Source organism: Nannospalax galili, unplaced genomic scaffold (assembly GCF_000622305.1).
Source record: "Nannospalax galili isolate Female #2095 unplaced genomic scaffold, S.galili_v1.0 scaffold1088, whole genome shotgun sequence".
Classification (NCBI taxonomy): Eukaryota; Metazoa; Chordata; class Mammalia; order Rodentia; family Spalacidae; genus Nannospalax; species Nannospalax galili.
Genome location: NW_008358106.1, coordinates 19,573 through 33,813, shown reverse-complemented (window position 1 = coordinate 33,813; position 14,241 = coordinate 19,573). Strand labels below are relative to the sequence as shown.

Sequence of the window (14,241 nt, the reverse complement as noted above, 5' to 3'; positions counted from 1 at the left end):
GCACAGAGAAGCCAGATCTGTCTAGACTGACAGGTCAGAAATGACACTCAGTGATTTGAGAAGTTGGATGCTGTAGTCATTCACTTCAGCATCCTGTAATTATTGGCTCTCACTGAGGAGTACAATATAGGCCTGATGGAGAAGACAGCCAGAAAGCAGGGAGCCTAGGAGCCACTAACCTTTAAGAGCTACAGGAGTTTTTAGGGGTGTGCTATAGCTTGAATATTTGTGTTTCCGTGGATTTGTATAATGAAATCTTTACCCACAATGTAATGGGAGGGAGGGCCTTTAAAAAGTGGTTAGGTCCTAAGGATACAGCTCTCATTAATGGGTTGTTTCCTTATGAAAGAGGCTCAAGAGACCCTTCATCCTTTCTCTCATGTGAGGTCACAGTGAGAAAACGGGATTTCTGATTTCCTGAAGTGTGAGAAAGTCGTATCTGTAGCTCATAAGCCATCTATTCTATGGTGTTTTGTTACAGAAGCACAAATAGATTAAGGCAGGCTGCACGATAAAGTTCACAGACTCTGGACTGGTGATCTAAGACTGAGGCATCAGCAAAGGGAAAGTATCCCAGACAGACTCCTCACATTCTAAACTGTGTCCAGAACCAAACCCAAGGATGAACTCTGGTACTTGGACTGTTGGTCCATAGCTCCTGGCCTGGGGCCACACCTATGCATCTCAGTACTGTAGGACACATAGGAAAATTGCTACGGTATGGTGACAAAGGGCTCAGACTGAAGTGGGGGCTGTATTTGACTCAGCCCTATTACTAATCCATTTATCAATTACATGTAGCTTCTGCTTTCTCTCTGTTTTCTGATTTGAAAAATGGGGCTTCCACAAGGATTAAAAGTTAATATATAAGAAAGCCACAGGAAATTTGCATGGAATATTTTAAGTACTATGAATGTTTGCAATGAATGATAAGTTTATTTATATGGACATCAACATTATTAGAATGTGGAAGAGGAAAGCCAGGTCTGATTTCTAACGCTGAGCCAATGGGCATACCTCAGCACATCTCAATATCTGTTTGCATAACAGTTTTTTCTCTTCCCTTTGAAAAGTAATAATCAGACACCTCATGTTTCTTTAATCTCCTAAAATTCTCAGTTGTGCCTGGCATCAGCAAAATCAGTCCTTTTCAATCTAATTGCTGTCTCAATAATGGGCCAGATGAGTATGGTAAGTCCTGCTTGTGGCTATGTCAATTGCTCCACTCTATTCAGGAAGCTTCTATAGTGGTGTCATTATTTATCACCCTCCCCCAACACAATTTGGCTTGTGTGCATGTGTTTTAAACCAGTTTAAGATTGAACTTTGCCAATACAGTTTTAGAGTATTAGTTTGCCTCCTGTTCTCTCTGTACATCCTTAATTACCATTTATTACAAAGTCACACAGAAACATTAAATGTGAATTCTGAGTTCCAGGTCCCTCGCCAAAAACAAGGATAATAATTTCCATCCAACACAACCTGAACTCATTTTACATAGAGTGATTCAGAGTAGAGATTAGAAATCATAATCAAGTCTTTCTCACAATTGCCTTATCCTGCCTGGCAGTCATTCACTAATGCCTCTGTTAATTGGTAAGAACATGGCAGAAAACAAAATCTCACTGTTAAAAATATTACATATAAAAATATACTTTGTTACAGAGCCAACAAAATTGTTCCTCTTGTCAGCTCTTGCAACATGCCAGTTTAAGAAGGGAACAAAACTCATTTTATTTGGTTAGATGGGGCTAATCCCACATCACCATAATCCCTCCTGATGTTTTATTGATTCTAAAGGACATTTAATCAGGAAGTAGCTCAGCACTAGAATCCTGCTAATTAGCAGGCAGCCACATTCCAAATGGGTTTCCAATTGAACAGCAGATTAATGGACAATATGTACCAAGATAATGATTCGTGCATTCAGCTCCTAAAATGTGTGTCTAAATTACATCTTTAATCTCTTAAGGATATAGGTTTGCATACAAAGCCCTTAACGGAATGGGTTTCATTCAGCAGAAGAAGCTTTAGCCAATGACTGTTTAAAGATGAAACAGGTTTATCTCCTATAAACGCAGTTCTTCTTTGATTCTAATGGTTTTGGTGCCCTAGACTATTCTAAGGTCAAAGATAGTGATTCTCTGATCTGACAAAGAAGGTGGAAAATTGAAGACCCTGCCTAAATTCTCTCCCATGTCTCATGTCTTTGATCCTACAACGTTAGCTCTGGGGCCCAATTTCTAATCAGCAAGGATCAGTGGAGTCTCTACTGTGTCCTAGGAAGAATGTGAGGTCTGGGACTTGATTTTACTTCTGTTAGACTAGAGTCACTTTTGGAATATTCTTTTGGTTTCTACTAGGCCTCTATCTCACTTTCCTGATCTTAATCACCTGGAAGAAAGTCCTCATGTTCAAAGCTGGCTCAGTGGAATGTCATGTGCTAGATGTGAACTGCTGACCTATTTACTTACTCACTGTTGTTTCCATAGCCTTTATCCACCTCACTTTTCTATGCTGTTCTTATGACCTGTGATACACCATAAATTCCTTTCATGGAATGTTTTTGAATTTTCATGTATTTCATACAGACCATCTTAGTCATCTTTATATTCCCTTCCCCATTGGCAACCTCCCACAGCACCTCCTCCCCCCTCTGGAATTCTGCATTCTGTCATTTGTGTGAAAGGCCTATCATGACAAGTTAGTGTCCCTAGACGTCCCTCAGTACAATTCATCCACTGAGTTCTAGTCCCCTTCTAGAGTCCCTCCCCTTAAGAAGATCAGCCTTTCCATGCAATCTCAAACACACAAAAAGCCAGCAGAGGACTGTGGAAATGGGCAACAGGACCCAATCTTCCTTGAAGGATTATTGGCAGCTGATTTCTGCTGGATAAGGAAGAGCTGGTCTTCATAAAGAGAAGAACACCATATATTCTAACTTTGCTTTTTCTCCCCTTCTAGAGTATACCCTTCATGGGGGAAAGGACTTTTTTTTTTCTTACGTTTGTCTTCCCAGTGTCTAGAGTACTGGTTGGTATATAGTAGCTCTTAGCAAATACTTGTTAAATGAATGAATCAATGAGCTCATCAAATAAGCTGTGTACCTCCAATGTGCCACATAGTGGGTTATATGCTACAACCATTTAGCATGAGAAAAGCAGTTGTGCCCCTTGCCAGTAGAGGGATCCTTGCATGGCACTAATTAACAAACCACACAGATAAATACATGATTACAAGTAGTTGTGGGGTTAGGTGCTATTAAAAGTGTTTAACAAATAGAGCCAATTTTGATGGGATGGGAAGGCTACTCCAGTTTGACATGAGCTAGGGACTGAAAATATTTTGGAATTATTCCTTCACTAATTCACTTCAAGTACATAAATATTTATCATCCTAATAATTACAATGTTTGAGATGCAGCACTGAATTAGATAAAGACCCTGCTTGCCTGCTGCACTGTAGTCTACTGTCTATTAGTTAAAGATCCTGCTTGCCCAATATTTCTATAGTTTACTGTCTGTCAGAGAGACACGGCATGACAAGAGGCATGCTAAATCTGCAAATTGTTTAATTTATTAGAAGTGGAGGGGATACAGGGTAGTGTTCAATGTGAAATATATATTTATGAAAATGTGAAAAAAGATGAGATAAAACAAAAAGAAAGCAGGTTCAGGGGAAGAAGGAATAAGTGGTGGGGATTAGAACTCTGAATGGTTGCTAGAGGATGGCAAGGAGGTGGTTAAGCAATGATGAACAAGGGAGCAAGCACAAAGACAGTAAGAGCAATTTCGATGTTGTTCCTTTCTAAACAAGGGAACTTTGTTCTTGGACGTGGCTAAGGTGTTGGGAAATAGTTTGATGATTTATAAGTTTTTTAATTATTATTTTGGGAGGATTTTAGAATTTGTGGAGTTTGTCTAGGGTAATTTGGCCCTAATATAATGAAAAACTCTTCTAAGTACCACATATGTTAGGATGTGTTTTTTTACGGGCTGCTAAAATTATGAACTATTCCCCAAACTATGTGAGCCCTGAAACATTTTCTATCACTTCCTTTTAGTGTTTCCGTCCCTTGCTGTGGATAGCTTCCTAAATGCAACACAAACCAATACTCATATGAAGCCTTACAGACCACTTTTTAAACTCCCCAGGGAGAAGTTCCTGTGGATGTATGCCCTGTCTTCTCACTAGGGTGTGTTGTATCCTTCCTGGTCATCCTGACCTTGAACTCCATCTCCTTGTCTCAGGGAGGACTCCGGGCCCTGTTTGATTTCTCCTTTTCTGTGCAATAAGCCAAGCCAATCTCATTGGTTTCTTTTCTCAAGAGTCATGGCTTGATGATGCTTGATAGTCTCTGAAAGCATTTTTCTCATCTGATTTGTCTTGTTATCCATTTCTTAAGGATTCGCAGAAATATTCCTTGGTGGTTTGCAACATCTAAAAGATGTTTCCTGCCAGGTGTGGTGACACACGCCTTTAATCCTAGCACTCACAGGTCAGAGGCAGGCAGATCTCTGTGAGTTCAAGGCCAGGCTGGTCTCCATAGGGAATCCAGGCCAGCTGGGGCTACAGGGAGACCCTGTCTCAAAAAAAAAAAAAAAAGATGTTTCCTTCCTATGACCACAAAGACCTTTTGATCTTTTTAAATTTTTAAAAATTATATTTATTTTGTGTGTGTATGCCTATTCATAGGTGGGAGTCAGAAGACAGCCGTTAATAAAGCAAACATTCTTTAACTTAACTGGTGAACAGTTGAAATTGATTAGTTCACACATGCAACTTATATTCTAAAGACAGATTTCTGTGTTTGGATTCCTAAAGAAGACAAAGGGGATAAAAGTGCTTTAGTTTCACACGTGGCACACGCTGGCAACAGTCTTTAACATTAGGCAAATTTTTCCTCAGAGTTCTGGGATGGCAGACAGATTTAGTTTGGCTTGTAGATGGCCACTGCCTTCTTGCTGTATCTTTCTGTGGTAGAGAGAGGAAGTCATAGTGTCTTTTCTTCTTTTAAGGTACAAACTCCATCATGGAGTTCAGCTCTCATGACTTTTAATTTAGTTACCTGCTGATTTTACATTTTGTCACCCATGGTATGGGTGGTCAAAGCCTCAGCCCTAGAATCATTACATGGGGAGTTAGGACTTTACCATATTATTATTATTATTTGGGAGATGAAGGGGGACACAAACATCAAAATTCAACTTACTTAATTTCACCTTGGTAACCTAAATCTTGGTGGTTAAGCAGTGTTTCCAGCAGGCTCAAGGTTAGATATAATCCGTGCTTCCCACATATAGCTCCGACCTAGAAATAAGAAAGAATTTGAAGCTTTATAAGATGACATTGATGTTTTAATTTCCTTATTGTAATTATAGCCTATATGATGTTTTCTTTTGAGACAGTGTCTCTCTGTAGAGTAAGCTGGCCTGGAACTCACTTTGTAGACCAGGCTGGCCTTTGTCTCACAAAGGTCTACCTGCTTCTCCCTCCCTACTGCTGGGATTAAAAGCATGTTGCCACCATGCCTGGCATAGCCTATAGGATTGTGACAAAGAATTAATACCTAGGAATGTACTCTACCACTGGAATATCATTTAGAGCAAGACTCTTCAGATTAATGCTTATCAATAACAAATTTATATTTAGTTGATGCTTGGGTATCATTTATTATTCAGAAACCACTAGGCTTTTAGTTGCTGATTTTACATTTTGTCATCCATGGTATGGGTGGCCAAAGCCTATGGATTATTTGCAATGTAAAACCTGAGTACACTCAATTTCAGCCATTGACAAAGGGGCCAAAAAAGGCAGCATCTTCAACAAAAGGTGCTAGTCAGACTGGATAGCTACATGTAAAGAATGAAAAAATAGATCTATATCTTAGCCTGCATAAAATTCAGCTCCAAATGGATCAAGAATGTTAACATAAGATCAGATACCCTGAATCTGATAGAGGAAAAAGTAAAAAATACATTGGCACTTATAGGCAAATGAAAGATATTTCTGAATATGACAATACTACAGACATTAAGGCCAAAAATTGGTCACATCCTTAACATTCTTGACCCTATTGAACCAGTGGGCATATCGTGCCAGCCCCGTCATTATTGTAGCTCAAAAGGTTCACAACTGTATTGACAGTAAGACCTGATTGCTGAAGACAATACATATGTGTCATAGAGCAAACAAGGAGAACTCAAGGTGGTGTTGACTTCAGAGCCTCCCCCTACTGGTTAGCATTCATAGTACTGGAAGGTGCTATGCAAGCTTCTAGGAGGGAAAAGTAATCATCAGCCTGACCCATCTTGAATCCTGTGAGTTGTAAAAACAGCTGCCTTGGCAAGATATGCTCACCAGTGCAATGGTGGCATGAAAGTTATAGGAGTGACCATGTAATCTGTGACTGGGATTTGAGATCCACTCTACAAGATGTACCCTATACCTGGCACTGTTATCAGGATCAAGATCCCGTGGCTACATAGGCCACAGACCATAGGGGAGAATCTACTAATATTTTACTAAATAGAAATTATATTAATATGGTTGCCAATGACATATTGCTATACCTATTGATTAGTGCATGTCTTAACCCTCATCAGAGAAGCTTCTTGTGGGAGAGGGCAATTAGCACAAAGACCTACAACTGGTCAATGTGCAGAGAATATGAGAGTGTGAAGTTCTGAGTCCTAAATGGGACATCTATATCACAACTCTTTTCTCAAGGATCAGGGATCTTCACAGGAAGAAGGAGTAGAAAGATTATAAAAGCTCGATGTGGTCTATGACTATAATAAAATTTTTCCAGAGAGAAGCACAATTGCATATATGAACTCACAGTAATTGTGACAGCATGCACAAGACCCAGTGACGTTTAAGAAAGACAAAATCCCAGCATGGAGGAGAGAGGCGGGCATAACGCCCAACCCCTAGCTAAGAACTATTAGCATGTGATAATTGCTGGGAGAAGAAAAGTCAGTTTTATTTAAGAGTATGGGTGTGACACCAGGTAGATCAACCACACTCCAGGGAGGGATCCACATTCAAGAGTATTTGGCAACACAAATCGGACTCAATGGGAAAAAAATGGACTTGAAGTTGGGTGGCTATGGAGTTGGAGAACAATCTGGGAGTTGTTGGGGAAGTGTGGAAATATGGTCAAAATATACTGTTTGTAATTCCCAAAGAACTAATACATTTAAAAAAAAAACAAGTGTGTTACACTCACAGTTAACGTTACTTTCTAGTTTCTTTTCCTGCAGTAGTGAGAAAATACCCTGACAAATGCAATTAGAAGGAGAAACGGTTATTCTGGCTCACACTTTGAGGCCCAGTCTATCATGGTGGGGAGTCAGAGCAGCAGGAGCACAAAGTAGCTGATCCCTTTGCATCCAAAGTCAAGAAGCAGCAGACAGTGAAGGTATACTAGTGCTCAGCTCATTTTCTCCATCCTACAGCCTAGGAGACCCGACCCAGAGAACAGTCTGGCCTACAGCTAAGGTGAGTGTTCCTGCATCAATTAATACAATCAAGATAATCCCCCATGGACATGCTCAGAGACCCATTTACCAGATGATTATAGAATCTCTCAAGTTGACAATAGTAACCATCACATTCACTAATGTGTGTGTGTGTGTGTGTGTGTGTGTGTGTGTGTGTGAATGTGTATTGAGAGAGAAAGAGATAGATGATAGATAGATAGAGAGATAGATAGATAGATAGATATAGATAGATAGAGAGATAGATAGGTAGGTGATAGACAGATGACCAAGACTTAGATTGGGTATTTCTTTAATGTCATGGAGCTACATAATTATGGAACATATAATAAAAATCATGTTCTCAATAAGTATTTGTTAATTGAGTGAATGAAATGTCATTGTAGTTTCCCAAGTACTCAATTTGTTATGGATCTATCTGACACAGAAGTTTAATTCTCAGATGATACTGAGATTCAAATATACCCCTTTCTGGGAATGTGATAGTCTATGCTGTATGTTTTATGATAATGAGTAGAAAGACTTCATACGCAAACTTTACTTTGAACAGCAGATCTACTGTCTGTGACATGGGCAGTTACTTAACCTTTCTGTGTTCAATTTATGAAAGGGGACTAGTTCATCCTACTTCCCATGATTCTGTGAAGATGACATGAGAAGCACCTGGAATGGTACATGGCTCTCAGTAGGCATGTCAATAATATTTTCTGAGATGGAAAGAAGAAAAAAGAGTAGAAAGTTATAAAAGGAGACACGGGGAGAACAGGAAGCAGGGAGAGACAAAAGGGAAGGAGCAGAGTCAGAGAGAAGGGAGAGAGGGAGGGAGGCATGGAGGAAGGAGAAGAAGCAAAGGAGGAAGAAAAAGTATCATATTAGTTTGGATTAAGTGGTAGCTAATAGATTATGGTGGTTTGGATATGGTGTCCTCCCCCCAAAATTATATGTCAGAAGGATTGCGTATCAGCTTGCACTGAAGCCCCCAAACTCTGTCAAAATAAATCTTTGGATCGCCTTTTAGCTGCTTCTCTCAGTATTTTCTTCACAGTTTCCAAAAGCTTTCTATGACATAAATAGTCCAAACTAAGTGATTAGTACCTAGTTGTATTACTTTGAAAAGAATTTCAATATAGTATCTGTATTTTATGTCTTTTAATTCTGATGCTTTGGCCCACTGAAGCCTTATTGGTTCTAGGACTCTTGCCCTTCTTAGTTAGGTAATTATCAGAGAGAGTAAAAAAATCTCAGTTGAATGTGAGTGATCACATCATCCAAAGCCCATTATGAGGGCCTTCACAGCTGTACTCCTCTGACCTCTCTCCTTTGGACAAGGAGACTGGAAACTAGGGGCAGTGTCCAATAGGCCAGAGTCCAATGAAGTTGACCAGGCCATTCCATCCCAAGCTTGCTTATCCTTCTTAGCTTATTCCTTCTACAGAAAACCACAGTAAAGGCTCTTCTCTGCCTTTCCCCTTTCATCCTGACTCAGGGGGTGCTTCCCTTAGAAGCTCTGTTTGGTGTGGTGTCCCTCTTAGGAACCAAGGGAAACAAATCCTTCTCAACTCATTTGTCTCCTGATCTGTTGGTATCAGCATATCAAAACAATAGTAGAACACACATTTAAAATTTTTCCGTATTCTTTTTATTTTTTGTGGATGAGTACACTGTCTGCATGTATGTAAGTGTACTTACGTCGTGCAATGCACACAGAGGTCGGAAGAGGGTGTTGTCTCCCCTGGAACTGTAGTTACATATGGTTGTCAGCTGCCGTGTGGGTGCTGGGATTCAAACTCAGGTCTTCTGCAAGAGCAGCCAGTGGTCTTAACCGCTGAGCCATCTCTCCAGTTTAATAGGACATTCACTTTAAAACAGTGACAAGGCCTAAGGACATAATTCAGTGTAGAGCATTTGTCTAGCCTGGGCAAAGCCCTGGGTTTATCCTCAGCACTGCACATAGCAAGCCAGCAAGCAAACTGTGACAAAAAACATGTTTGCTTTTGTTTATGGGGTTTTAAACATGCCTGTTAATAGTTATCAAAGAATAAAGTCAGGAAAACTTGAAGAGGAAAGTAAAAGATTACTCTGAGACAAGGGAACATTAACAACAGAAGCCGTGTATGGTGGCACACTCCTTTAATCTCAGTATTCAGGAGGCAGAGGCAAGTGGATCTCTGTGAGATTGTAGCCAACCTGGTCTATACAGTGAGTTCCAGGCCAGCTGGGGCTACAGGGTAACCCTGTCCCAAAATAGAAAAATGAACAGAGTTCACCAGAAGCATAAGGAATTGGGGGGAAATTTCAGGTAGAGGAAAAGGAGATGTGAATTATGTGTGAAAAAGTCTGGTGCTGCTTAGAGAGTCAAGTATTTGACATAATGCCATTACTTACTTTCCTATTGTTTTATTTCTATCATTTCCTGAGCTTCCTCACAAGGCAGTGTCTTTCCCTGGGCTGGGATGGCATTTCATTCATTTTCCTATAACCTTTGCTTAGCGTAGTCTTGAAACATAAAGGATCAAAAGTAAAGGATGAATGAGGAAATGAGGGAATGATTTGAACTCACCAAGAATAGAGTGTGTGGGGTAGGGGCAAGAAAAACATATGTAGAAATTGCATGCATTCTGCCATTTTATTCCATTAAGTAAGAACTGAATTATCTTCATGATTCAAACATATCGATAGATTTCTGAGCACTCATATTAAAAGGTTATTCTCAAAATATATCACTTTGGCAATGTTGATTTTTGCTGTGGCTAAAATAAATAGCAGATTAGAAAGAGTACATCATGGTACCTAGACCCAGACTGATTGACAGTTGCTGAAAACTAACTGACAGTTGTTGAGGAGCAATGGAAACATCCACCAGAAAAGCTTATTAATGCAGTGTTACTTGGGATTATCATTAAAATCTTTCACGGCATGAATATTCATAATAATGACCCTTAGTAAGAAAATGTTTAACTTCTTCTATTTAATAAGGAAATGTTTTCAATCAGATAAAAATAAAATATCTATGTTATTCAGAATGTGACAGATGACTATTCATTGCCTTAAAATGTCTCTTGAATTAGGCACACTGTTACAGATTCTTATTTTGCCAATGTATTGTATTTTATATGATCACGCTACTTAACTATTTTAACCAAGTTACTAGAACTTCTGTGGGTTTCGATTTAACAAAGCTGTCTGTCCTAATGACAGATGGACTGTGTGTAGCATGGGCCTGGATGGTCTTGTTATGCTTCTCCAGACTCTCGTCCGTTGGGTTTCTTGACTAATCTCATGTCTCCTCTGATGACTTTTAGACCTTTTAGACTGTTTCTCTGATCTATCTGCTCTTTACAGAATTCTTGTCTCACTTTGCCTCATACTCTGCAGTTGTCTGAACTGCTCCCATGAGTTCTACCTCATACTGAGGAGTGCCAAATCGTTATGGTATTTTAGTCTGACTATGCAAATCAGTGTGTTCAAAACTCAGTTCATCAACCCTTCCTCCACTTCAAGTTACCCCTGTTTACTTTCTTATCTCCGAGAATGGTATTACCATCCAAGAAGCTGAGCTGGTGAATTAGAAATGTTGGGAGCTATTTTTCATTCCTCCTAGTTCAGAGACTACATTCAATTAGACCCAAACTGGCTTTCTTTTTCCTAATGTCTCCATCCCTCCAGTTAGTGCTTCAGTTTAAATACCATCTTGGGGCTGGAGAGATGGCTCGGTGGTTAAGAGCACTGATCAGCTCTTGCAGAGGACTGAGGTTCGATTCCCACGCCCACATGGTAGTTAACAACCGTCATCTGTAACTCCAGTTCCAGGGGAATCCCACATGCTCTTCTGACCTGTACAAGCATTGCATGACATGGGTGCACTTAGATACATACAGGCAAACACCGACACACATAAAAATAATAAAACATTTAAAAAAGCTATTATCACCTCTTGCTGAATTATTGAAATAGTCTCCTATAAGCAAGCTTTGTTTGCTTCAAAATAGTTCTCCGAATTCTATTAGAATTCTCTTTTTAAAAATACGAATAGGATACTATTGTTTGCTGATTTAATATGATTCAGTGATTATTATGGCCGTTCAGGATAAAATTCATAGTCCTTAGAAAGACCCTTCATAGCCAAGCTCACACTTTCATTCTAGAGCTGACTTGTATTGCAGCCATTCCTGGAACTGGCCTTGCTTTCCCTCAGCCGTCATTCTGGACTGGGTTTATACTGACCTTTTGACGCAGACCACCTGTCTTGTCATTTTCTCCTCTCTCCACCACCCTTGTCTCTCTCTTTGTCAAACGTGTCTGCTAACTAGGGTGCAGTATTTACTCAATCACCTTGACGACTTTCAAGCAAATCTACATTGATGTCTAGGTGTATGTTCAAATCCATGGCTATCCTCGCTTTTCACAGAATGGTGATGGCATTGCCTTTTCCTTGAGCTTCTGGGGGACAAGGGGATTGAAATAATAACACCTGTTGTTCTTAATGCCCACCACAGTGCCCAGAACATATTGAGAAATTAATATATCAAACATAACTCTATATTAAATATACAATACTGATTATAATCGTGGGTATTGCATTAAAGGTAGGGAATGATTCAAAATTAGTAGAACTCTTTGGACTGTTTTGTAGCAGAGATATATAAGCAATTAAATATGATAAAAAGGTGCCAGCCAAATTCCAGAGGAAGTTGGAGAGTCTGACTTCACTAGGTTAAAAAAAATTGTTGAAAGGGAGAAGAATTTGGAAGATGTCCAAAAGTGTTAAATTGAGGCTACATGCTTAGGAACTGAGGTTCTATAGCCCTGTTGAATGTATGCCTGGCTCAGGTAATGAGAAGATGTGATGCGTAGTCTTCGATATTCAATTTGATAAGATCTATAATCCCCTAGGAGATGGGTCTCTGGCATACCAGTGAGAGGTTTTCTGAATTAGGCTAACTGAGGTGGGAAGACCTACCTACGGTGGGTAACACTATTCCCTGAGCTGGGATCCTGAACTGCATCAAAAAGAGGTAGAGGTCAGCTGAGCACAAGCATCCATCATGCTCTGCTTCTTGACCTGGAGGCAATGTGATCAGCTACCTCAGGTGTGGCTGCTTTGACTTCTCCGACATGATAGACTGCAACTTCCATGAGCCAAAATAAATCCTTCCTTCCTTAAACTGCTTTTGCCAGGGTATTTTGTCACAGCAACAAGAAAAGTAACTGAGAAAGCATGGTAATTAATAAAGATGCTTCTAGATGGACATTGCATCAACAGTCCTGTCAAACCATCATTGCACTGAACATGGGCAAGACAGGACAAGGGAGTCTGTGTATGAAGATGACAGATAATGGACTTGTTTCTGTACTATTCTTTGTGACTGGTAAAAAATTCACCGATTTGGGTGACAAGACCTGTAGATTATTTCAGACGGTGTTTGGATTTTTTGGAAGCCGCAGATAGTCTGTGACGAATTTAAATCGGTGGTTCTGTGTTTTTAGTCACCTTACTTTTGTTTTTTGTTTATTTCCCTGGAAGGAGAGTGAGAGCTGTCATAATTGACCCAAGAATGTCCATGATTTTCTGTCCTGTACTCCAGTGAGGTTAAGAACCACCGCTCCAAAGTATCAGTGCCTCTAGCTCTCACCTGGCTTTTCCCAAACTTCTCTAAGAGCAAGGAACTTGGGGTGAGACTGTGTCCTGTGGCTTCCTGTGTCAAATGTCCCTTGGGCCTCAATTTGCTGCACATTCTGGGGAAAACGAATTATATTTTACAAGCCTTTCAGAACTATATTACTACTTTGAATGAGTTCCAGATGTTTTAAGAGATGCCAGATGGCTCATGAAGGACAGACCAGCTTTAAGGAAAATGTAGCCTATTTCCTTGGATCAGAACCACAAAGTTAAGCTTTCAAGGCCAGCTTTAGGCAAGAAAATTTAAGGACTGTCTGATAGCCAGTACATAATGTGGTTATCATGTGAACACAGGACAGACCCTCCTACCTTAAGATGCTTTAAACTAGATCCTCAGAAAACTGATGTGGTGTGTGTGTGTGTGTGTGTGTGTGTGTGTGTGTAGAAAAGGAAAGGAGGATAACATGGATACCGTTTATTTAGGATTTGTCTACCAGATAATATTTTCACATATTTATTTCATTTAATCTTCATAATAGACATAGGAGGTAGCTATTTGGAACCTAGATTTTCCATATTAAAATCTGAGATATACAGAGATTAAATAAATGTATTTTAATTTTCAAGTTGTTTATGAAAACATTCAGCGTTTACCAACAGTCTTACACAACTCCTAATCTAACAAAGAACTGATGCTTGTTAATCTAATCCTATTAATCTTCTCACGAACATGGGAAAGGCATGTCATGAGACACCGAGTGCCCTGAGGTATTCTCTTTCTACTGAAACATGCTTGCATGTGTAGTACACATGCACATAGGCACATTAACACTCAGGATTGACATAAGCCTTGCTTTGCACAATTACTGTATAAATGCAGGCCTAGAGAAAGCCTTCATATGAGAATAAGAACCCATTTTTACTGTGTTGTGTCTTTGCTTCCTCAGACAATATCAGAAAATACTCTGCCTGCCTCAATTTTAACTCCTTTATACTTGCAATGAAAGGGATGATACAATGTGACAGAACCTTTTCTCCTATAAGTTCCAACATTTCCTAATCTTCTAAATTCTAACTCTCATGTACTGGTCTCAGTGGAAACTCTCAGATATTGTCTGC

General features: G+C 39.7%; 1 protein-coding gene across 1 annotated transcript in view; it reads right to left on the bottom strand.

Moving 5' to 3' along the window:
- Positions 1 to 14,241, bottom strand: part of CUNH1orf87 (chromosome unknown C1orf87 homolog) — a gene marked incomplete at its 5' end in the record, with an annotated part of 50,255 nt that overhangs the window by 26,738 nt on the left and 9,276 nt on the right. The window contains 2 exons of the mRNA XM_029557812.1: positions 5,213 to 5,310; positions 13,136 to 13,238. Of these exons, the coding sequence (XP_029413672.1) occupies positions 5,213 to 5,310; positions 13,136 to 13,238 (201 nt within the window). The remainder of the gene's footprint in view (positions 1 to 5,212; positions 5,311 to 13,135; positions 13,239 to 14,241) is intronic.